The sequence below is a fragment of the Saccopteryx leptura genome, chromosome 5 (genome assembly GCF_036850995.1).
Source record: "Saccopteryx leptura isolate mSacLep1 chromosome 5, mSacLep1_pri_phased_curated, whole genome shotgun sequence".
NCBI classification, from domain to species: Eukaryota; Metazoa; Chordata; class Mammalia; order Chiroptera; family Emballonuridae; genus Saccopteryx; species Saccopteryx leptura.
Window position 1 is genome coordinate 51,970,206 of NC_089507.1, and position 26,306 is coordinate 51,996,511.

The 26,306-nt window shown below is 35.9% G+C and overlaps 1 protein-coding gene across 2 annotated transcripts in view; it reads right to left on the reverse strand.

The window, feature by feature from the left end:
- LOC136405494 (sulfotransferase 1E1-like) overlaps positions 1-25,453 on the reverse strand; it is a 29,468-nt gene extending 4,015 nt beyond the window's left edge. The window contains exons 1-7 of one of the 2 annotated variants that reach the window (XM_066384957.1): positions 25,397-25,453; positions 24,667-24,740; positions 18,357-18,518; positions 12,668-12,793; positions 11,776-11,873; positions 5,999-6,125; positions 4,271-4,365 (exon numbers count right to left, since the gene is read on the reverse strand). In XM_066384957.1, coding sequence (XP_066241054.1) covers positions 4,271-4,365; positions 5,999-6,125; positions 11,776-11,873; positions 12,668-12,793; positions 18,357-18,504 — 594 coding nt within the window. In that variant the 5' untranslated portion in view covers positions 18,505-18,518; positions 24,667-24,740; positions 25,397-25,453. The remainder of the gene's footprint in view (positions 1-4,270; positions 4,366-5,998; positions 6,126-11,775; positions 11,874-12,667; positions 12,794-18,356; positions 18,519-24,666; positions 24,741-25,396) is intronic. The other variant, XM_066384958.1, reaches the window with a different exon arrangement.
- Between the last annotated feature and the right edge of the window lie 853 nt (positions 25,454-26,306).

Genomic DNA, 26,306 nt, shown 5'->3' on the forward strand with positions numbered 1-26,306 from the left:
GGGATGGGGTGAAGAAGGAGAGAGGGGTTAGGGGAGGGGAGGGGCACAAAGAAAACCAGATAGAAGGTGACAGAAGACAATTTAACTTTGGGGGAGGGGTATACAGCACAAACAAATGTCAAAATAATCTAGAGATATTTTCTCTCAACATATGTACCCTGATTTATCAATGTCACTGCATTAAATTTAATAATAAAAAAAAAATGTAAACAAAAATTACCATACAACCTATCAATTCTACTTCTGGGTATTTACTTGAAGAAAATAAAAACATTAATTCGAAAAGATATATGCAAACCCCCCAGTCAGGGCACATGTAAGAAGGCAATCAATGAACAACTAAGGTGCTGCAACGAAGAATTGATGCTTCTCATTCCTCTCCTGTCTGTCTGTTTCTGTCTGTCTCTCTGTCTCTCTGTCTCTGTCTCTGTCACACATACCAAAAAAAGATATATACACCCTTATGTTCATTGCAGCTTCATTTAAAATAACCAAGATATGGAAGCAACCTGAGAGTTCACGGACAGATGAATGAATAAAGATATTATATATTATATATATATATCACATCTATCATTAGTGTATAATGGAATATTATTATTTCTTTTTGTATTTTTCTGAAGCTGGAAACAAGGAGAGACAGACAGACTGCCGCATGCGCCCGACCAGGATCCACCCAGCACGTCCACCAGGGGGCGATGCTCTGCCCCTCCGGGGCGTCGCTCTGTTGCGACCAGAGCCATTCTAGTGCGTGGGGCAGAGGCCAAGGAGCCATCCCCAGCGCCCGGGCCATCTTTGCTCCAATGGAGCCTCGGCTGCGGGAGGGGAAGAGAGAGACAGAGAGGAAGGAGAGGGGGAGGGGTGGAGAAGCAGATGGGCGCTTCTCCTGTGTGCCCTGTCCGGGAATCGAACCCGGGACTTCTGCACACCAGGCCGACGCTCTACCACTGAACCAACCGGCCAGGGCAGTGGAATATTATTATACACATAATAAAATATTACTCAGCAATTAAAAAGAATAAAATTTCATCATTTGCAACAACACGAATGTACCTAGAGGATAATTTGTTAAGTGAAATAAGTCAGAGAAAGAAAAATACTGTATGATTTCACTCATATGTGGAATCTAAGAAAACACAAATGAGCAAACAAAACAAAACAGACTCATTAATACAGAGAACAAATTGATTGTTGCCAGAGTAACAGAAGTGTAGGGATGGGTGGAAAAGGTGAAGAGGAGTAAATGACAAAAACTTCCAGTTACAAAATAAATTAGTCATGGAGGTGTAATGTACAGCAGCACCGAGGATATAGCCAATAATACCATTATAAATTTGCACGGGGATAGTTACTAGACTTATCAGGATGGTCACCTGGTAAGGCAAATAGATGTCAAATCAATATGTTATACACCTAAAACTAATATTACATAATATGCCAACTATATTTTAATAATATTTTAAAAATATAGATCCTTCCAAGATTGTTAGAACACTAAATGAAATGATGTTTACAAAATAGTTATTGTAGTCTCTGATGCATAGTACATACTCAGTAAATATCTATAAATATACATATACATGCTCAAAAAAGCATAGTCTCTTGGTTTAGATCAAGTTTTGGGTTGAAAATATTTAAACAGCTTTTATTTTTCTTGTAATTTATTGGTGTAATTAGTGAAAAGCAAAGGAACCAGAAAGATTAAGAAAACGTGTAAAAAGTCAAATACTCACCATGGAGAATTAGATGTTATATATGAACCCCAACTACAAATATTTTCATCTCTATCTATGTCACTCCTATTGAGTACCCTATTATCTGGTTAAATCACTCAATGCCACTATTTCCAATACCAGCCATAATGCTTATTCTGTTGTGCAGCTCGCTCTACATAGGATATTGTTCTCAAAATCGCTTCTACAAATTATAGCTTGCCTATTAAACTTCAGCTTAAGTATCACCTTCTTTGGGTTGATTCCATGACTTTCAGTTTGAGTTGGATGACATATATTGATTATTTAGTTATACGAGTATTTTGCTTGTTTCTAGTATTTATGGTTATGGAGAATGCCGCTATGAAAATTGTTGTTCATACAACTTAATGTACACAAGCCAGAGTTTTATCAAGAGTATATATCAACTAGTAGAATTTCTGGGTCTTCAGTTATGTTCATGTTTTGTTCTTCATAGATAGTGACAAGTTGCCATGTTTTTATCTTTTTACACTTCTATCAACAGTGTGTTACTTTTCATTGATTTATATCCTGACTAACATTTATTGTTGTCATATTTTTAATTGTTGTCAGTGTATTGGGTATGGAATAAAATCTCATAGTGATTTTTATTTGGAATTATCCTGATTACAAGTGAAGCTAGAGAATAACTAGATTATAAGGAAATTTTGAGGCCATCAGACTTTTGCATATTGCTGTTTCAAACATTTTTATTACTCTCTCCTTCTGAAGGTTTGAGTTGATATCTATGGGACTTGATCATGCTATCTTACATATCTTTTGCTCTTTTATTTTTAAGTAAAGTATTCTATTTATCTCAATGTGGTAAATTTTATAAAAATTAACTCAGTTCCATCTTCCACTTTACCATCCATGATTTAGCCATGCCTCGTCTGTTTATTTAAATCAGTGGTAGTCAACCTGGTCCCTACTGCCCACTAGTGGGCATTCCAGCTTTCATGGCGCGTGGTAGTGGAGCATCCAAAGTATAAATAAAAAGATAGATTTAACTACAGTAAGTTGTTTTATAAAGATTTATTCTACCAAACTTAGCAAAAAGTCAACATAAAGTACTTGGTAAGTATTTATTATTATATGCTTTAACTTACTGTAACTCTGCTTTATAAATTTATAAAGTAGCCCTGGCTGGTTGGCTCAGTGGTAGAGCATCAACCTGGCGTGCAGAAGTCCCGGGTTCGATTCCCGGACAGGGCACACAGGAGAGGTGCCCATCTGCTTCTCTACCCCTCCCCCTCTCCTTCCTCTCTGTCTCTCTCTTCCCCTCCCGCAGCCGAGGCTCCATTGGAGCAAAAGATGGCCCGGGCTCTGGGGATGGCTCCTTGGCCTCTGCCCCAGGCACTAGAGTGGCTCTGGTCGCGACAGAATGATGCCCCAGATGGGCAGAGCATCGCCCCCTGGTGGGCATGCTGGGTGGATCCCGGTCGGGCGCATGCGGGAGTCTGTCTGACTGCCTCCCTGTTTCCAGCTTCAGAAAAATACAAAAAAAAAAATTTATAAAGTAAAGTTACTTCCCTACCTTATAAATCACCATTATTGTGCAACCAGTGGGTGGTTAGAAAATTTTACTACTAACAGAGATACAAAAGTGGGCAGTAGGTATAAAAAGGTTGACTACCCCTGATTTAAATCATCATGCTTTTGTGTGTGTGTGTGTGTGTGTGTGTGTTTGAAGTGAGAAGCAGGGAGGCAGAGAGACAGACTCCCACATGTCCACATGTGCCCAACTGGTATCCACCTGGCAAACCCACCAGGGGACAATGCTCTACCCATCTCGGGTGTTTCTCCATTGCAGCTGGAGCCATTCTAGTGCCTGAGGCAGAGGCATGGAGCCATCCTCTGTGCCTGGGCCAACTTTGCTCCAATGGAGCCTTGGTTGTGGGAGGGTAAGACAGAGAGAGAGAGAGAGAGAGAGAAAAGAGAGGGGGAAGGGTGGAGAAGCAGATGGGTGCTTCTACGTGCCCTGGTCAGGATTCAAACACTATTTAAATCATCTCTTAATTTCTAATTTTAATTTATTATTTTAAAAATTCTGTTTTGTTATTATATTCCAATTTGACTTGTTAATTATAATGGCCTCTTGCTTCTTTGTAAAATTTTTATTTTCTTCTTTTATTTTTTTTAAATATTTCTTAAACATAGTAAGCACAGTTATTTTAAAGCCCTGGTCTGATCATTCTAACATCTTTCAATTTGGAGACCACTTGACTCTTCTTTCCTGTTGTGATTCCATGTATGTATGTATCCATGTGTATGTGCATTTGTTTGTTGTTGTTGTTTTTATAAATTCAGATTCTTTCAAATTTATCATTGGTAATTTTTTGAAACTTGGTTTTAATCATATTCATTCATAAGAAAATTTTATTTACTAGGTTTAAATCGGTGCTAAAGTATCTGGATAATTATAACCTTTGGAGGTGGCTGCATCATTTATTTAAAGGAAGATTTCTGTATCTAGAGTGTTGCCAAATGCTAACGTTCTAGAAAGTACTAAATTGCCCATGTTTTCAGTTTCTTACCTCATGCATGTCTTCATAGAAAAGAATTAGCACACGTGGATTCTTTCTCATTTCCCACCAAGATTTCGCATGTTCATACCAAGAGCCATAAGGAACTAAAATTAAAGACAAAAACAACATCAGAGCATAGTTTTTATCTTTATTCAGCTTAAAAATGAGTGTTCAAACAGTAGCAACAAAAAAATATACATAAATGATCATGGAATGAACACTAAAGGTCAGCCACACATCTTAAGCAAATTTATCTGCAGCAAGGAGGCAAAATATGTTGAATAATTTATATACAGAAATATATTTTCAACTTTCATAATTGTAACTTTTGGCACTGAGAAAAAGTAAAGGATGGCCCCCTCCAATCAATTTGATTCAAAGTTTATTAGATCATTTTTTAAATTGGTACAAATGGGTGTGTGTGTGTGTATATATATGTAAAATAGGTTGTTAATGATGGGAGTTGAGTTAGTGGACTATCAACATTCTTATAATAAGAATTCAGCCCAGGTCTCAAATTTGCCACTTACCAACTGGTTTTGCTAACTGAAGCTAAAAAGTTATATAATCATTTATTATACTGCTTGCAGTTTAGATGAGAAGAGCTGTTCTTTTAGGGACTTTTAGTGTCATCCTCACTCTAAAAGAATTAGAAGATTTTGGAGATGATGTGATAAGACTAAATTCTTTCTCTTCTTTTATCTTCTTTCACACATATCAAAATGTTTCTCTCAATAAAAGCTGACAGAATGATATAATAATGTGTGAGTCAAAGTATTCTACTTTGCATTAAATCATTGCATATTTCTTCAGTTCTTTGACTCTACTGGCAATTTTTCTTTACAGAGAAAGTTATATGGTTATATTTATAATGATCTTATTTATCTGTTTTGTATAGGTACAACTTTATCTTCCTCTACCTCACAATGTGTGTTTTGATGATCTTGAGGCATATATTTTATTCATTATGCATTAGCATAAATTTTCTCAAAATAGAGCAACAGACAAAGCATATAGAACCTTTTTTATTGAGTTAATATTAGCTTCTTGGATATAAAAGTGGCATTGTTACCTTTTTTCTCAAATTATAATTGCAGGGTCAGAATAGTCTTTCTCAGTTAATACTAGAATCTATTGAACCCTTTCTTCCTCAAATCAAAGTACTAAGTTGCTTTAGTCTAGAGTTAAATAAAAAAGCAAAAATTTCCAGAATTTCTGCTCAAATAACTTTTGTACTGTTTCTGAGAAACTAGTTGAATCTTTCATATTGTATACTAGGTAGAACGAGGAAAATCTTTGTAAATATTCAGACTTTTTTTATAAATTTTGGCTCCATACTAGAACCTGAAATTTTCCTTGGAAACAAATAAGGATTCTTTCTTATCTATTATTTTCTCCTTCCTGTTCACTGGAGTTGCAATAACATGCTGTGAAATACTTTTTAAATAAAAACGAAAGAAAAATTAGAAATCGAGTTTCTTTCTTAGAGAGAAAAATTACCTCCAGCCTCCTATATTTATTTTTAAGCATTGAATTGAATTGTCCATATTCTACAATTTGCTATCCACATCTGGAAACCCTGTGCATGCTCTAAAGTTCAAGGGCATCTAGAACTTCTGTGTTTTAATTAAGGATCAAGGAAGATAACAGATCAGGAAAGACAACAAAAATTTTGCTCAGAGAAGCCATTTGTGTCATTTACCTTGAAAAAATTCAAAAAGAGGAAACTATTCTTACCTTGTCCATCCATGAATTTCTCCACAAACTCTGGAAAAGAGCCCGGATCTGGATGACCAGTTACCATGAGAAAGAAATAATAATAAGAAACAGCCACATCCTTCGCATTCCGGCAAAGATATATCATCTAAGAGGCAAAATCAAAATTAAATCACCTAATAGTTTTTCAAATATGGTTTCATCAAAATTTAAAGAGAATACATTTGTTTTCAACTATAAACATAGTACATACTCAATTTAGAAAGTATATAAAATTATAACAAAGAAAAGTCTTTCAATAGCCTGAAGTAACAGCATCTTTTGCAGTGTTGTTGAATGTTCTCACTTTTTATTTTTATGCTGTTTTTATATATAAAATACCTTTTTTAAGTGCCACAAATTCATTTTTATAAATTGGACCAGAAAGATTATTATTTTCAATTTATAAGTGAAGAAACTAAACTGAGTCACAGTACAACACTGAGAATAAATCAATGAGAATAAATGATTTGATAAATCACTCAGTCAATAATAAAGTCCTCTGATCTTTATACTATACCACTATTTTGTATACTAAAGATAAAAAAGTCCTCTTTTTCCTCACTCATGATCTTAAAAAAAATAAAATTTATGAGGGTTTATATATATATATTAACCTCAGTGAAAATATAATCTTCACCAACACCTTGATGAACTTCTGTTTAACATATAGAGGAAACGCCAGCAATTTTTTAGATCATTTATTTATTTATTTACTGTTAGAGAGAGAGATGGAGAGAGTAAAAGAGAGAAGGAGAGAGTAGCAGGTAATATTAACTCCATATGTGCCGTGACCAGGCAAGCCTGGAGTTTCAAACCGGCAACCTCAGAGATCCAGGGCAATGCTTATCCCCTGTGCCACCACAGGACAGGTGAAATGTCAGAAAATTAACAGTCAGAAACTGTGGTTTTAATTACTAGTTCTGACACTAAGAAGTTCTATCAACTTGTGTAAAGCAATCATTTTGGACCTAAATTTCCATCCACTAAACAAGTGAGTTGGTTTACATCTCTATAGTCTCTTTTAGGTTGGATACTCAGTGCTAAAAGGAAAAGTTCTGCAAAAGTCAACTCCATAGCCCTGTGGTCTTTCACTTCTACTCACAAGCGCTTGAGCAATGCCATCAGGGATGAAAGGCTACTCTTATCTACTGTTTATGGGACAGAATTGGGCTCACTAACTTGTCTTACTCAAGTCTCCACATTTTCAAGCAATTTTAAGGAAACCTATTTTGTTCCAAGAAAATGGATCTCAATTTTAAGATCCCACTATAAAACCTTTTAATTACTACAGAAGAAAAAGTGAACTTTGTTTTCTTATCAAAGCTATTATTAGTCTTGTTAAACTTTTCCAGTCTTATTTACAACTCTCCTTAGTTCTTTTTGCCTATTAGTTGAATGGAACTTTGCCACAATAACTGTGAATTTGATTCAGAAATTTTACTTAACTTTCTTCATGCCATTACCTTTGTCTTGAATACTCTGCATCTCAAAATACGATCCATATTTAAAGCTTGGCTCCGGGTCTTCTATGAAGGTTTTTATTTTCCCAGATTGGGGGGAGGAACACAAAAGTACTTTCTTTCTTCCAACACTTCCATTTTGGCAGATCCTATTCTATACCCCAAACTTTTTACTACACATGCTCTTCCTTCCTTTGAGGAAAGTCTAGGTCTTTCCTGAAGGTATATGACTTTCACTACAGCTCTCTCTACTCAAAGTTAGTTTACCACAATTCACTTAGTATCATAATTCATTTTTAAAATTTTACACTTGGAATGCCTGTTTCTATACTGTTCAATCCATACTTCTCCCAGCTGATGCCATTTATTTTTATGCCAGTATCACTTATTATGCACATTTGGTCTTCTTTTAAATTGGGTTGACTTTATTTTATTTTTAAATATTTTTTATTTTTCAATTATAGTTAACATTTAATATTACATTACTTTTAGGTAATGCTTTGATATTTATATAACTTACAAAGTGACCCCCTCAATAAGTCTTACACCCACCTGACACCATACATAGTTATCACAATATTACTGACTATATTTTTTATACTGCACTTAACTCATCCCCATGACTCTTCTGTAACTGCCCATTTATACTTCTTAATCCCTTCTCCTTTTTCACCCAGCTCCTCAACCTCCGGCCCATCAGGCAGCTCATCAAGCTGACTGGCCATGAGAACTGACTTCGATTACAACAGACAAGATTCTGTGTGGGGCCTGATCTCACAGACTGAGATTTGCTTTATAGAAGCTCTGGTGCCCGCCTAGTCTACCTTTTGGGTGTGTCATTTGTGGGGCTAATTGGGTAGTTTGAAGCTCTGGTGTAGAAAGAAGCTAGCCCTGGGTGTGTTGGTTCAGGAGTTTCTTGGGAGGTGCTTAAATAAGGTCCAAGATCAGCTGTATCTGAGTTTGTACTGGGGACCAGCCAGTAGGGCTACAAAGTAATCTGAGGTTGGTTGTTGCCTGTGCTGGGCAGGGAGGTACCTGGGAGTGGTGATGCTATGATGCGAGGCTGGTTGCCAGTAGTCCAGGCTCGGGGCTGCTTAGCAAAGAGGTACAGGGCACCCGAGACCAGCTGCTGCATGTCTGGGGTTTGTGGACATTTGGTAGGTTTTAGGAAAGTCCACAGCATGGGCCCAGGCCGGCCACCTGTGTGGATTAGCATCTGAAAGAGGTTCAGGTTAAGCAAGTGAATTGTGTGGGGCAGGGTCCCAGAAAATCACCAGGGTGGGCTGAGGTCAGTGTTAGCCAGGTTAAAGGGACTCAGATTTGCGACCCTGCAAACTGGATCAGGAAAGGGCTCCTCAAACAAACAATGGCAACTGCCACCAACTGATGCCGTTTTTAAGCTTGTGGTTGTTCTCTGAATTTAATTGAAAAGTGTTAATGCCTAAATCTTAGTATTACTCTCCATTTCAAATTCTGTCATCATCTTGTGGAATATTAGTATCTGTGTGCATAATCCATCTGATCCTCTAGGTTCTAGTATTCATTGATTATTACCTCCATTTTACCCCAGCCAATTAATTTTATAATCAGATCATGAATCTTGTTAGAATCCTCAAAGTTTCACTTCTGGATCCTTATCCTGCAGCAACATGTCTTCTTTTTTTTTTTTTTTTGCATATTTTTGCAACATGTATTTTTTTTTAATTAATTTTACTAGGGTGACATCAATAAATCAGGGTACATATGTTCAAAGAAAACATGTCCAGGTTATCTTGTCAATCAATTATGTTGCATACCCATCACCCAAAGTCAGATTGTCCTCCGTCACCTTCTATCTAGTTTTCTTTGTGCCCCTCCCCCTCTCCCTTTCCCTGCTCCTCCCTCCCTCCCCCCCAACTACCACACTCTTGTCAGTGTCTCTTAGTCTCATTTTTATGTCCCACCTATGTATGGAATAATGCAGTTCTTGGTTTTTTCTGATTTATTTATTTCACTTCGTATAAGCAACATGTATTCCTTAAGCAAGCCCTGCGCCTTTCTTCTTCCTTATCAGGTATTCCAATATTCCTCTCCTGCAATCACTCTGAAGTCTCAAATTTCTAGGCCTTAATTACTTATTATCTATTAGCTTGTTCCTTTTCTTTCTTTCTTTCTTTTTATAGTTTCTGGTCTACACCTCTATACACACTTTTATTAATAGTCTTAATCCATCTGTCTTCTTGTCCCCCAGTAAATCATCTTGGAAATAATCAGAACATGAATCCATCCATCTATTTCCTACTTTTGATGATCTCTGAGGTGATGAGAAGTTTTGGGAAGACTGAAACCATTGTCAAAGTATAATACCTATTTCCATTTAAAAAGTAAATGGGATAACAACAAGACTACAACCCATTCTTCAAGGAAAAAATAGTGACAGTCAAATTTTGAAAAAATGGTAATGACACATCTAGAAAATATAATGAGGTAGCATTTCCATATGGAAAGATTTTAGCGGAATACATGTGTTTTTCCTAGGATTGGTTATAATGAAAGCAAGCAAACACACAAATAAACAACATGGAGATCTACAGAGTTTTGGACCAGGGATCTCCAGAAAAGGTCAAGTACAGCATGTCATATCAGTGTACAAAGTTGAAATGTTTTACACTGTGATGAATCCCTTTTTCTCTTAGTAATGACAGTGTATATCACCTTAATATCTCATAAGTATAGCACGGATCCTAGTGGGGTTTTTTTTAAAGTTAGAAAGTTAGCCTGACTGATGGTGATGCAGTGGATAGAGCATTAGCCTGGGACACTGAGGTTCCAGTCTCAAAGCCCCAAGGTCACCAGCTTGAGCATGGGCTCACCAGCTTGAACAAGGGAAAGGGGAGCATTGTTGCTGGCTTTGAGCATAAGATCATTGACACTACCCCATGGTCGCTGGCTCAGCTTGAGCCCCTGGGAAAGGCACATATGAGAAGCAATCAATGAGCAACTAAAGTGACACATCTAAAAATTGATGCTTATCATCTGTCTCCCAAGGGAAAAAAAAAAGCTAGAGGAAAAGCATCAGTTGCCCAGGAAGCAATGCTTTGCTTGTACTTTAGGATTACTCATATTATTCTTTCTAAAAGCATAAATGGTCATGTGTATGTTAATCATCACTTTAATATGTCTACAAGTCCTCATTATTATCAAATAGGATCCAAAATTCTTTCCTTGACTTCAATGTCTATTGTAATCAAGTCCTAGTTTATTTTTTTTTCATTCATCTAACCAATATGTACACTCAGCTTTCCAACCAAACTGGTTTTAAATCTCCTTTGGGTTTGCATCTGGGATTGTATACCATTATGCATTCTGCAATATCAACCGCGGTGTTACTTGCTTTCGGATACATTCCCTGCCCTCAATATCCAAGTTAGAATTTTTTTTTTTAATGAGAAGAGGAGAGATAGAGAGATGGACTTCAGCATGCACCCAACTGGGATCTACCCAGCAACCCCTGTCTAGGGCCGATGCTTGAATCAACAGAGCTATCCTCAGTGACTGGGGCAATGGCAAACTAATCAAGCCACTGGCTGGGAGAGGGGAAGAGAAAGAGAAGAGGGAGGGGGGAAGAGAAGCAGGTGGTTTCTTCTCATGTGTGCCCTGATTGAGAACTGAACCTGGGATATACACACGTGGGGCTGATGCTCTATCCACTGAGCCAATTGGCCAGGGCTATACTAGAGTTCTCTATCTTAACCTATGGCAATGCACTGTTTGTTTATTTATCTCCTTATCCCAATGAACTATGACTTCTTAATTGTTATATTGCTATCATATAATAGGCACTTAGTAAATAATTATTATATAATATTTGTCTGGTTTATCTTTGTCTAGTTTGTTGGCATGGCTCACAGTACCAAGCAGAAGGAGTACATTCAATACAATTAGCAATAACAACAAATACAAAAGTAGCTACCATTAATTGTTTACATAGTGGTAGGCATATGTAAAACAATTTATAAATATTTTTTATTTAATCTTTATATAAAAATGATGCTATTATTGTCTTTATTTTTAACAGACGAGGAAACTGTAGCTTAGAGAGTTTACCTGAGGATTCTTTGTTTGTTTTCAGAATCACCTCTGGAGTTGGAATTTATTCAGACTATCTGACTATACTGACTATAATCTACATTTTTAAATGTTTATATATTCAATGAGAGAAAAAGAAACAAGTGTATATAAAACATAGTTATGACTTGAACAATCTAAAATTTCTTAGAGTTGAATAAAGTTTTAAGCATTCTTGACTCTGGTTACCTTACAGTTCTTTTCCCAAAATGAGGTTGGGAGAAGCTTCACTGACAAATGAGTCTTCACAATTCTGGGAGATGCCATCTCTTTTAATTGTTTTACCCCTGAGTTATAAAAAAATTTAAAATTAGGCAAATTCAAAAATTATAAATATTGATATGAATTTTATAGACATTTAAAAATAAAAGTAACTTTAAGATTCTTTTATTAATGTAATATTATATATACTAACTATAATAGAATTTTAGATAGAGGAAGGTATAGAAGAAAAAATAAAATAAAATTTTACCACTTTGGAAAAATTATAATTAACATTGGAGTAATCAGCATTCTGTACAAATATATCTATATGCCCAGACTCATAGCCATCAAATATTGCAAACACATAAAACTTAAAATATTTTCTAATTATCCTTTTTCCTCAATATATCATACTAATATAGCAATGTCAAGAAACATATGACATCATTTTTATAAAAATTTTACAGAGTTACTATACCACTTTTAAATGTTCTTTTGACAAACACTTATGGTGTTTCTAATTTTTTGAAATATTAAAACAATCTGTAATGAATATCTTTTTGCATAGATCCTTAAAAAATTTATGAGTATTTTTCTAGTGTTTAAGGTATTATCACATTCAGCCCATAAAGAGATAAAAACTCACATATTACTAATCTCAACTGAGGGCTTGTACAAGCTAGTCTTATTCCCTTTTTTCTAGATATAGCTATACCGCAAACTTTGTCAAGATTTTTATTTAAATTCACATGTGTTGCTATGCAGAAGACATAATGCTAATTGCCACGCTTGCTTAAAATCTCTTCCCTTATTTCATCTACATTAACACTTTAAAACATATGATTATTATAGCTTTTAAAATCAATGTAAACATTACCATTCATTAACTCATCTTTTCTGCATTCCAGGAAAGGTATTCGATTAAAAATGACATCTTCTTTGCACTTTTCCACATCACCTTCTTTAAAGATCATGTCTACAATTTCACTCACCCAGGTTGTGCCTGTAGAAATTGAACAAACCTGAGTCTCCCACTGACCACGGGCTGGTGATAGAAGTGATGACTTTGTAGCTGGATAGAGTAAGATGGTACCAATGCAATATAAATTGAATACTGTCAGAAGAGCCATAGAGCCCAGGAATAGCCTTGGTAAGTAAGAATGAGTATTATAGTAAAACATACCTGTAGTAAAAGTCCCAATTTGTCCATGATGAATTGTGACCCTGTGCAAGCTGATAAAAGGTTGGATCTAAATTTTTGCATTGAAAAAGTAAGGAGGCTTGAATAGTAAATGATAACACTCAAGCATGCTTGCAAACACAAACTTTAGTAATAGTTTTTTATGTCTCAAGTTGAGCCCTAGTTCAGAGGATATTATAAAAGAATAAATCTGGTCATTTCCCTGTGGTGATCAAAGGCCCTCTAAAAAGTTAGAAACAATATTTAATAATTCAAAAACTTCTTTTTTCTTAAGTTGTTATAATATCAAGGGGCACAAGGATGTAAAGGACTGCAACATCAAAATATTTAATTTAGTATGACTTTGTGGCTGCAGTGTTTTGACAAAAAATGCCTTCAAGAGAACAAAATGATTGAGATTACCCTTAACAAATTATTGGCATAAATTTACCAGTTTTGTGAGATAGAAAAGGGTTTTACCAGGCAGAAAAAGTCTTTCTTTCTTTCTTTTTTTAATCAAAGGCCAGATACTTAAAAATATATAGTGGTGAGGGAAAAAAAATGGAAATAGATTGTAAAGCTTAAATCAAAAAGTTTACCTGAAGGGATGGGTGGGGATGAGAATATGGAGGCAAGTGGACAGCAAGCATAAAATGCCTTGTAATTCATACTGAAGAGTTCAAGTTGTTTTCAAAAACTTGGAAAGGCATTGACATACATTAAATAAGAGAGCAAGAGTATCAGTGTTGTGTTTTGGAAGAAGTCTTCTAGTGAAAGAATAAATAGAACAATGGAGTGAAGTGTCAATAAGAAGAGAGACAAGAGACATGTAAGAGACAGACTGTAAGATATATCTATGAGACAAAACAGGCAAAATATTTTGATTGATTGCATAAAAGGGGAGATGAAGAAGCAAGAGGAAGTGAGTCTGGACTAGCTCTCCAGTTTCCTCTCCAGATGACCAGTAGTGTGCTGACTTTGATCCTGACAGGAAAGAGAAGTGGAGGAACAGCTTTAGGGTCAGAGGAGCCAAAGACGTGTTCAGTGTTTGACATATTTAAGTGCTAATTTGAAAAATAATATAGAGAAGTCTGAAATGGACCATTATGATTTCTGAAGGTCTAAGATTATAAGAGTCTGGAACTATAATTAACAGTGGAGCTAACCACAGGGGAAAAAAAAGATGTTGCTTAAAAATAAAGTTTGGGGATGGATTTAAAGGAGCTGGTTAGCTTAAAAATAGTTTGTGGGGTTTTTTTTCTGGTTATCTGTGGAAATTGGTTATACTTTGTCGATACAAAAATGACAATAATGAAATAAGGTAAACATAGTACGTAGTCTTAAATTTTAGTTATGGTTCTATACTTACTCCCCTATATATTTAATTTTCTAAGTAGCCAACAACACCTATTTTTTCTATCTTTTTTTTCACTGTCAAACAAGTTGATATTTTTGATATTTCTAGAACATTCTACCCAACAGTGCAACATTGCCAAGCATACATTCACCAGTTAGACTGTATTCTGAGTCATTAAATAAGAATCATAAATTTAAGAGGATTGAAATCATATAGATTATATTTTTTGACCATAATAAAATTAAAATAAAAATCAATAAAAAAAAGATATCTGAAAATTAGGCAACACACTACTGAATCGTAAAGATTGAGAAAAAAAATCACAAAGTAATTAAATACATCTTTTTCTACCTGTCTAAATAATAACACATTTATAGTTTTATACATCATATTTTACAAATAAATACATGTGCACATGTACTTAAAGATGAAAGTTCCATACATGTTTGAATTTCTTTGAATTTAATGGAATGAGAACAGTTAAATGTAATTGATTCATTTCTATAAGGAAAACAGGATAATCATGGTACAGCTCAGTATAATGGGAAGTGCTCCTCATAAGGAATTTAATTCCCAAGGGAACACAATATTACAAAAATAAAAATGCAATGCATTTCATATTACTCTTTAAGCTATTTACAAAGGTGGTAGCCTGGATAATGGGTAATTTATTTATAGAATGAAGTTCACTAAACTTTTGGTTGTGAGTTTCTTTAGGGGACAAGGAAGAACATTTAGTCAGTTCAGTGTGTGTGGGGAAACCAAAGAGAAGCAGTGAAAAGGTCTGAGCTTTGTGAGAGACAATCAGATGTCAGCATGAAGAGTAGCCTTTTTCTGCTCCCCTGCTGGGTGGATAATGTCATAAAACGGATAGTAAACTTATGGAATATACTACGGGAAAAGGGAATTGGAGGGAAGCATAGCTAAACTTGATTCTGGAGAAAGAGAATTGATGACTATTATGGGAAAGCAGGAGGGTTAGCTTGTATGGGTATCTTTTTTTCTTTTGCATACTTTTTACATTTTTACTATTTTAAATTATTATTACATTTTACCATATCTTGAAATCTCTATTTTAAGGAATATCCTTCTCCAATCACACTGTTTTTTACAAACAATTTTTTTTTTCAACTTTATCTTCCATTAAGTCTTTTAAGCTTAGGCCTGGGGCACCCATAACTATAGTATTTTCTCCCGTTTATTTAGCAAACTTTGCTGATATTATCTGCAGCTTTTAGACACTAACGTAACCTTTCTCTTACCTGTAATCATTGAGAATTTAGCTTTACCTGTTCATTCCTCCTCAACTTTTACCTTTCCAATAATGATCATGGCTAAAGCTCATAGAGTTTGACAAATTATGTTGAATATTTATGATTCTTCCTAACTCCCTTTGAATCCTATCTTGAAGTATTTTCAAACTGTCTGGGGGCAATTCTGTAATATAACAGTATACTCTCATCACACTTTAAAGGGAAAATTATGAGTTGTCTCTTACAACTTGTGTCTAAATTTTTTTTATTTTCAATTATAGTTGATGTACAATTACATTAATTTCAGGTGTACAACAGTATGATTAGAAATTTATATAACTCACAAAGTGATCACCCTGATAAATCTAGTACCAATCTGACACCATATATAATTATTACAATATTATTGACTACATTCCCTATACCGTACTTTACATCCCTAACACTATTCTGTAACTACCAATTTATACTTTTGTGTGTATGTGTCTGTGTGTGTGGCAGAGGCAGAGAAAGTCATAGAGAGGGACAGATAGGGACAGACAGACAGGAAGGGAGAAAGATGAGAAACATCACAATTCTTCATTGAAGTTCCTTAGTTGTTCATTGATTGGTTTCTCATATGTGCCTCATTCAGGGGGCTACAGCAGACCAAGTGACCCCTTGCTCGAGCCAGTGAACTTGGGTTCAAGCTGATGAGCCTTGCTCAAACCTGATGAGCCTGCGCTCAAGCTGGTGACCTTGGGGTCTCGAACCTGGGTCCTCCGCATCCCAGTCCGATGTTCTATCCACTGCACCACCGCCTGGTCAGGCCAATTTGTACTTCTTAATTCCTTCACCTTTCTCCCATTCCACAAGTTCCCAGCCATCTGGCAACCATCAAAATGTTCTCTGTGTCTGATTCTGTTTCACATGTTCTGCATTTTCATTTATTTGTTTTTCAGATTCTACATATATCTGGAGCCATCTAGTACTGTATTTGTTTTCTCTACCTCACTTTTTTCACTCAGCATAATACTGTCTAGATTTATCTATGTTGTTGCAGATAGCAAGATTTTATTTTTTATGGCTTATATTCCATTGCATATATACACTACTTTTTTAATTCACTAATCTATTGATGGACGCTTAAGTTGCTTCCATATCTTGGCTATTTTAAATAATGCTACAATAAACATACAGATGTATATGTCTTTTCTATTTAGTGTTTTGGATTTTTTCTGATAAATATCCAGAGGTAGAATTGCTAGATCCTTCTTTGTCTTTTGTTATAGCCACTGTCTTAAAGTCTATTTTTTCTGGTATAAGTATTGCTGCCCCAGGTTTTTTGTTTGTTTTTCATTTTCATAACATACCTTTTTCCATCACTTTAGTTTCATTCAGCTGTGAGGACTGGCCACAGCCACCATGAAGGAGCTGCTGTGCAAGGACCAAGCCCACAGAGCAGAATTCCCCTCAGCAGAGCTCAGGAACTCACTGAGTCTGTCCTTTGAGTATGTTCTTATGGAAGTGGTAAGGTGGTGTTTCAGCTTGGTCTGAGCCATCTGCTATGTCCACGAGATGTGCTGGTTCTGGGACCTCCTGGCAGGTGCAGGCCCAGATCAGCCACCACTGGCCACCGGGCTTGAGATACAAAGTAATCTGCAGATGGTTGCTAGTTGTACTGGACTTGGAGGCCCCCAGAAGGCCAAGCTGTGAACTGAAGCTGGCTGCTGCTAGTGCCAGGCTTAGGGTCACTTGGCAAGAGGCAAGCCAGGTGCTGCTTGTTTGAGAGATTTTAGGAAATTCAGGAACATGAGCCATGAAAAGTCATTTGTATGGAAAAGCCACTGAAAGTAGCTTGGTTGGGTCTGCAAACTGAATGGGGCGATCCTTAGGAAATCACCAGGATGAGGTTAATAGCATGACTAGGTAGTAGGAGATTCAAATGTGGTGCCTGATTGCTCTGTGGGAGGAAGGATAATTAAAGGAACAATGGCTTCTGCCAGCACTTCTGTCTGGAAAAAAGCTATTCCTCAAGCTTTCATCCTGATACCAAACAATTTATATAATTCCTCCCAATATGTACAAGTTACCTTTGAGCTGCTGCCCCAGTGCTGGTGCTCAAAATAAGTGACTCTGCATAAGTTTGTTCACAGACCCTTTAAGAGGAATGCTTAGAACTCTAGCAGTCCTCTGTCTTGCTCAGCCACAATCTTCACTGTTTTTTTCAGCTGGAGTTATGGGGACTGATCTTCCTGACACTGGATTCCTGGGCTGAAGGGCCTGGTGTGGGGCTGGGACCCACTGCTTCTCAGGGTGGGTCTCCACCAACCAAGATATTCTCTTATTTCTTAACTGCCACACTGTGGGTGTGGAACCATTCCATTCTGTGTCTTTGTCCCTTTCTACCAATCTCGATGTGGCTTTTGCTTCATATACCTAGTTATACAACTTCTGGTCACCTACATATCAGGCAGTTCTGATGATAATTTCTGTAGTTTAGTTGTAATCTTCTGTGATTGTGAGAGGTTCCAAGTATTACTTTTATCTACATTGTCATCTTGACCACAGAACCCACTTTTCAATGATATTGTTCAAGTTCTAAGTACAGATTATGCTCTTAAAATAGAGCTATCATATGCCACCCTTTTATGTCTGTATCAAAACTACTATATCTGTCTTATTTAATATGAAGAATGAGTGTGGAGGAAGTAAGCAGTTTAGTATTTACCATTCAAGGTGAGTATGTCCTTATGAAGAGAAAAAGGAACAATTTATACATAACAGGGATACTTACCAGATTTGGGATAGGTGGCAATGACAATGTCATCTGGTCTTGCCTCGAATGCTTCCACTTCATCCCAATGTTTGACAAAATCTTTATACATCAGAATTCCATGGACTTTGCCAAAGAATTCGGAATAATCATGTTTAGAAGAATCCATTACAGAGTAGTACACTGAAAGATAAAAAATGGCATGTTTTCCACTTTGGAAGTACATTATAATGTTTTAACATTAATAATACCTCTGATTTTGAAATTCTCTTGTTTATCTAGCATTTCTTAGCTGTTGATCATGTGGGGTAAATATATCATTAAAGAAGTATATAACAGTCTTTGCACTTTAAGAGTTTCTAATTTATTTTTTTTTTTTTTGACAGAGACAGAGAGGGAGTCAGAGAGAGGGACAGACAGACAGGAAGGGAGAGAGATGAGAAGCATTAATTCTTTGTTAAAGCTCCTCAGTTGTTCAGTGATTGCTTTCTCATATGTGCCTTGACTGGGGGGTTACAGCAGATCAAGTGACCCCTTGCTTAAGCCAGAGACCTTGGGCTCAAACCAGTGGCTGTGGGGTCATGTCTATGATCCCCCGCTCAAGCCAGAGACCCCTTGCACAAGCTGGTGAACCCGTGCTCAACCTTGATGAGCCCGTGCTCAAGCCAGCTACCTTGGGGTTTCAAACCTGGGTCCTCTGCCTCCCAGTCTGAGGCTCTATCCACTGTGTCACCATCTGGTCAAGCAAGAGCTTCTAATTCTTTTAAGGAGATAAGTCTAACATATAAAAGAATAATAAAATACAAAACATAAAGTAAAATGTTTAAAATTATATACAATATGTAATACATTGATATTCTCACATTTATACATAATATGTATATATAATACATTCCATAATGAATAAAATCAATGGTGCCTTCAATTTCTCAGTCAAAATTGCTGGGCATATCCAAAGATGAAGAAGTTCAGAAATATAACAATATTTTAGCAGAGAATCACTTTGATTAATTATGTCTACATTAAATAACAATAAAGTTGATGGTCACATCTGATAGCTATTACTGGATCTCAAAGTCAGAGTCTCCTTAGTTTCTGAATATTTTTCATTTAATGAAAAAATTTAAATGCTTGGTAAGTGTACTTAAAAGAAGATGAAATTTAAAACACTGTAATGATATCTAAGACATGATTCTTGAGAGTATAAATGCTCCTCTGTGACCATGGACATTATCATTTCTTTTTTGTCTCACTTAAACAATAGTATATAGTGGACACTCCCGTTCAGTAACTTTTCTGAAAATCAAAAGGTTAAATCAGATGGTTATCATTTGATAACTTATGTCCTAATCCTTTGACAAGCCATTTCATGTTCATGGTTAGAGAATTAAGCAAATTTTTTTCACTGGCTTTCAACTTCTTTCACTAGTCTTACCTTTCCATAAATTACTCCATTTTAAGTTTTTGATAAAGCATCTCAACTAATTTTGTTCTTCTTTGACATTAGCCTTTCAAGACCTCTTTTTTATTTACTCTTGATCAAAAAGCTGTCTGGCAGGTTGTTATACACTCATAGATTTGTGACCACTGTAGATTTTATTGTGTCTTTAGAGAGTTTGTATTATAAAGGAAGCTTTTGAGGTAATAGTTCTTTTATCCACCTAATGTGTTTCCTTTAACAGAGGACCCCAATCTATGAGTGTGGCATTGTAAAGAGGAAATGATATTAGTAGATACTGTAACAAATGGATGAACCCGAAGGAAAAAAAATATCTGATAGTAAAATTTTAGAAAGATAAGTGTTTACAAAGCAAACCAAATAATTGTATCATTGACTAATACTGAAGGTTTCTTCTGGTAGTATCTTCCTCATTACATTTCTACACTGCGCATTAAAGGTGAAAACTTTCAGAGATTGCTTCCTAACTCTTCTTCACCAGCACCTTACTCCAAATACCAGAGAGATCTCTGTCATTTTCTATTATTTTTTATTGTTAGTGTTACTGCCCTAGTTCGGAACCTCTCCAACTGTTGATTTATATATAAAAATAGCCTTCCCATTGGCCTTCCTGTAAAAAGTTAATATATCCTCTTTCTATAACTACCAGAGGAAGGAAAGTTAATGTTATTGACTTATGTTGTTCCAGAATTAAAAGGTTTAATTTAAAATCTTTTAAGTCAAAAGGGTCTATGAAAAAGCAAACATCCTTATCAATTAGGTTGTTTGTCCTGCATGAGACTCCTTGAACATGAAACCATATTTGTCTTATACAGAGAAGGATAAATATTCACACACTTGTACATACATGTAAACATGTGTATATAAATATACTATTTTTGACATGGTTGGTGAAAAAAATTAAACAATATATAGAAAATAAAAGTGTCCCTCTTTATTCTACTCTCATGAGATAATCACTAATATTATTGTATTTATGCTTCTGAATATTTAAATATATATTAAATCTACACTTATGTATATCTTTTGTATTTATTTTACATTTATTTGTAATCTATTTTTTCACTTAACTATATAATGTTAACATATTTTTATGTTGATATGTAAATTCTGTTTTTATTCTTATAAATGAAATATGATCGCCCATAGTATGAATGTAACATAGATGCGCAATTCTTTTTGGGAGGAGGGGACAGAGACAGAGAGAGGGACAGATAGGCAGACAGGAAGGAAGATGAGAAGCATCAATTCTTCATTGCAGCATCTTAGTTGTTTATTGATTGCTTTCTCATATGTGCCTTGATGGCGGGGGGGCCACAGCAGAGCAGTGACCCCTTGCTCAAGCCAGCAACCTTGGGCTCAAGCCAGTGATTGTGGGCTTCAAGCGAGTGACTTTTGTGCTCATACCACATAGACCATAGGGCCATGTCTATGATCCCACGCTCAAGCCAGCAACCCCACACTCAAGCCAGATGAACCCGTGCTCAAGCAGGATAAGCCCACACTCAAGCGGGTGACCTCAGGTTTGAACCTGGGTCATCTGCACCCCAGTCTGATGCTCTATTCACTTCACCACCATCTGGTTAGGCATATGCTGCAATACTTTATTATTAAAAATTCCCGTTTTTCTTAGTTTTTTTTGAAATAAGTTGCACTTTAATGAATGTCTTTGAGCATCTGTATTTTTATACTTACTTATCTTTGCAGTTTTAACAGAATTGTCAAATAAAAGTTATGCACATGTATTGATAAATATTTTTGAACAAGTTGCTGAAATATTATACAAATTTGCACAGTATATGAAATTGTTTACTTTTCCAAATCCTCAGCAGTACTGAAATTTGTTGTAGTTTTTCATGATTTAATGTATAATTTTTAAAATTGCATTTTATAAATATTTTGTAATTTTTTATAATTTACATTTTGTAAGTTTATTGGTTATTTTAATCATTTAATTCATTTTTCCCCATAAAGATTGCTGCTTTTTCCTGATTTATAGTTAGTAATTTATTATTTATTTATACATCAAGATATCTATTGTCTTTCTACTTTTTAAATATTGTTGTATAGAATTTTATTGTTCATATAATCAAGTATGTTAAATTTTTACCTTATTATTGATATGATTAGCTAAATATTTAAATGTTCTCTTATTATGAAAAATACATATGTGTTAAAAGTCTATACATTTATATTAATTTAAATGATTAATTTGTACACAGCAGAGAAAATAGTTATTAAAAATATGGGTTCTCTTCAATTAAAAAAAAAAAAGAAAAGAAAAGGAATATGAGATCTAAAGTAGACCACCTTGGTTTAAATTCTAGCTCTGGGCTCTGGCCGGTTGGCTCAGTGGTAGAGCGTCAGCCTGGCGTGCAGAAAGTACCAGGTTCGATTCCCGGCCAGGGCACACAGGAGAGGCGCCCATCTGCTTCTCCACCCCTCCCCCTCTCCTTCCTCTCTGTCTCTCTCTTCCCCTCCCGCAGCGAGGCTCCATTGGAGTAAAGATGGCCCGGGCGCTGGGGATGGCTCCTTGGCCTCTGCCCCAGGCGCTAGAGTGGCTCTGGTCTTGACAGAGTGACGCTCCGGAGGGGCAGAGCATCGCCCCCTGGTGGGCAGAGCGTCGCCCCCTGGTGGGCATGCCGGGTGGATCCCGGTCGGGTGTATGCGGGAGTCTGTCTGACTGTCTCTCCCCATTTCCAGCTTCAGAAAAATACAAAAAAAAAAAAAAAAAAAAATTCTAGCTCTGCTAATTGTATGATGCTACAAATTAACTTGACTGTGCTCCATTTTCTCATCTACAGATTGAAAATGGTAATGATGATACTTACCTGAAACAGTTATTGGGAATTAAATGAGAGGATAAGCCTGGCCAATTACAGATGCTTAATAAGTATGAGCTTCCATTGTTAGTCTGCACATCTATATGTTGATGTAGAAGAAACAGGCACTTGGACTCTCTCAGTAACAGTACACATTACATGATAATGTCTCTGTTCAAAGCAGGTATCTTTTTTGTCAAAAGCAGAGAATTATTTGTTGTCAGTAATTCCTAACAGTGTAAATATAAAATTGTCTGAAAAAACTCAGTCAGTAATCTGTTTCCTACTGGAGAGGGTAAAATCTATAGATGTCCAATATGAATTTTATCCTGTTTACTTGTCTCAAGTTATCTGGGATAAACCAATATGAAATTCATTTCATTTGGGCCTCAGATTATACAACAGAAGAGAGACACAATATAAAAGTTCTTTCTTTCTTTCTTTCTTTCTTTCTTTCTTTCTTTCTTTCTTTCTTTCTTTCTTTCTTTCTTTCTTTCTTTCACTAAAGAATGGCTTAACATGGGTTTTGGAAACCACAGAACAATACTAATCATGGTTGTTCTTACCAGAAGGAAAAAAATCCCAGTCTGTAAAGGCAAATGAAACTCTTTTAAAACCTCCTTTTCAGGTATAGCAGATGTAATCACACCAAAATTGTACTTTGATTAAAATGAGTCTTGTTAATAAATCAGCTTGTTCCCCAGACATTCTTTTGCACTCAAAAAATAGATGTTTCACTAGAAATGTGTATAAAAGACATCGCTTGCCCTGCCTACTAATTTGTTTATTCATGTGAAAAACTTGCCTTTCTTGGTGTGCTGCCAGGTTTGAAAGTAATTGGCTTATAGTCATTGTGGAGTAACTATTTATCATTAAACAGTTGTCTGACTTTGGGCTGTTTCTTCATGATCAATTTTGGACTCAGAATTAAACTAGGTGACATGTAATAAAATATTTTTCCTTGTTTAACTTCTTTTGGTAAATTATCTCATATTACAATGTATGAACACACCCTCTAGCTCCTCTGTTTTTTCTCAAAAGATGTATTTCAGTTAGAAACGGTCAATTTGATTTTCTGAGTAGGTAGGTTACTGTTATCTGAAAACAACAACAGAAAAGGTTAAAACTCTAATTCATAAATTTAATTGCATTCAGAAAGCTTTTCTTCTTTTTTCTCTACATTTCTTCTTTCCTGCCTTTTTTGTTTCTTCCCTTTTTTGTCCTGCTCTTCATCCCCCAGTCTGCCTTTCATTCAGCAAGTATTTTCTGTGTGAGTGCCTACTTCATCCCCTGACACTGTGTTAAGAGCTTGGATACCATGGTGAATATATGCATAGGACTCAACTTAGTTCTCACTGTCTTCAACTTACTTAGATTTAGATAAAGTGGCTGAAAACAGAGAATATTCTTTTGTATATTATTCTATCCCGGACCTTAGCACTATGTCACAAAGTAGATGCTCAAAAATACTCATCAAATTTAATTGTTAGTTCAAGTTTCAATGGCTCTCTAGTTTTTACTCAAGACTCTTAGATAAAATAGACACTATCTTGCAAATGCTCTGTCAGCAATTTACCAAGGACTTGTGTTTCTGTTGTATTTATCTGATGTCTCTCACTTCACAGTAACAGTAATGTTTGCAAAGCTCATGGTAGTAACAGGCTGCTTCTGATATATTTCACACAAGTGAACACCAGACTAGAAGTCAGCCTTCACTTTGTTTCTATCTAGCATGTTTTATTTCTTCATCAATAAAATTGAGAACATGTCTAGTGAGCAAGACTTACAAAGTAGCTATGATACTGCAGCATTATGTTAAAGCTCTTTAAACAGAAAAGCACTACATAAATGCAAAATGTTATTTTTAATGACACCCAAGTGATTTAAAAAGGCTTTAAATTCTTTATATTATTAAGTAACTCAAGCATCAATAAAGCCTTGATTCTTTCTATATTTCTTTTTGTAACAACTTTGTGATACACAATTTGCATCTACAGTTTCTTGATCTAAATCTAAATCTTAATATTGGTAATAATAATAAAAATACAACCTGTCCAGCTGATCCTGTGAAGGAAACTGGGTGATTCAGTGTAGTTTTCCTTAAATCCCCACTCAGGTTTCAAGCTGCAAAAAAAAAAATGAGTTGTGCATCTGGAATGTTTCTGAGGAGCTTTTATTCCTAATGCCAGAGAAGGAGGCGGAGATTTACTTGTGGGCTTGGCTTTCTAGAGTCTGTGATGCAATGGAGTAACACAAATATAGATACATACCTGCAAATGCATTCAGCCACACACAGTCATGGTCATTCATACAGAGATGTAGAAAGCCTCTGCTGTTATTTTTTATTCTTGGCTCATAATCAAATTCCTAGATTTGCCAATAGCAATCAGTGAGTGGGGAGAGGGAGAGAGAGGAAGTGAAGGGGCAGATGAGGGAGAAGATTGGAACAAAATATACAGCAGCTTGGGGAGAAAAAGCCTCTTGCTCACTGATGATTAATGAAATAGTTAAAGTTGACCTTCAAAGAATAAACTTGCTGAAAAGAAAGAGGAGAGAAGAAAATGCTAAGAAAGAAACAGGAGGGCAATGAGGACCCTGGATCAGGAGATCTAGCTCAGTTTACTAAGACCTGTCAATGAAGGTTTTGTAGTACTTGGTTGAGTCTTAACAAGTCAATTGGAAAATATCTTCTATTTAAAAATCTTTGCTGTTAGCTCTTCAGCAGCGCTGAAAAATCAAAAACAGATGACAGCTAAGGAAAGAATGTAAACATCACTCACCTTTACATGATTATTTTAAAAATCTCACTTCTCTCTGCTCTGAATCACATGCTTAATGCAAGGCTTAGTATGGAATTTTGGAGTAAAGTTACTGATTAACATCATTGGAATTTAGATAAGAGCATGAGAAAACTAAAGGCCAAAGGGTTGTGGAACCTATGAACCCTATACTTCCATTTTACATCTCTGTACTTACTCTGTCTTTGGTTGAGAAAGCACCTTCAACCACATCAATATCTCCAACTCAGTTCCAAATCTTGTTAGTTTTCATTTGTCTTTCAAAATTCATTTGATTACACTTCCTTTGAAAGGCCTTTTTTTTTTGTGACTCTTAAAATATGGACTATCCTTTGAGCAACCATCAAACTCTGTACTTACTGTTAGTTAGTCTTATTCCACTGTGCTGAAGTTAATATTTAATTGTCCAGTTTCTTTATTAGGATATTTGAAAAAAACTTAATAGACTGTACATAGCTTAATAACAGGGTCTTATTTTGTAATTAGCATAATGCATGGCATCTAAAGTCTAGAGACTGAATATATATTGTATGGTCAGTATCCACTGCCACCATCACAGCCGCCTGGCCCATGCAGGTTTGCATTAGATTCGGACAGATGGTAATGAAACAATGGAACCAAGAACTGATGGACCATTACCTTTAATCCTAGCTTGCACCCAGCAGGCAAGTAATAGACACAGTGGGAAAACACTTCCCTTTCCATTCAGGGCTCCCAAAGCCACTGACTTATCCAAGTTTCCTAGAATCAAAGGTTTCTAGCTCACTAGCCTTATTCACCTCTGTTCCCCATCTCCTCTCTGCACAAACTCTGCAAAAACTGGCTTCTCCTTTAGCATTCTGCCATCTTAGCTGCTTCTCCTCTCCTCCACATGGCCTTACTGGTCTCCTCT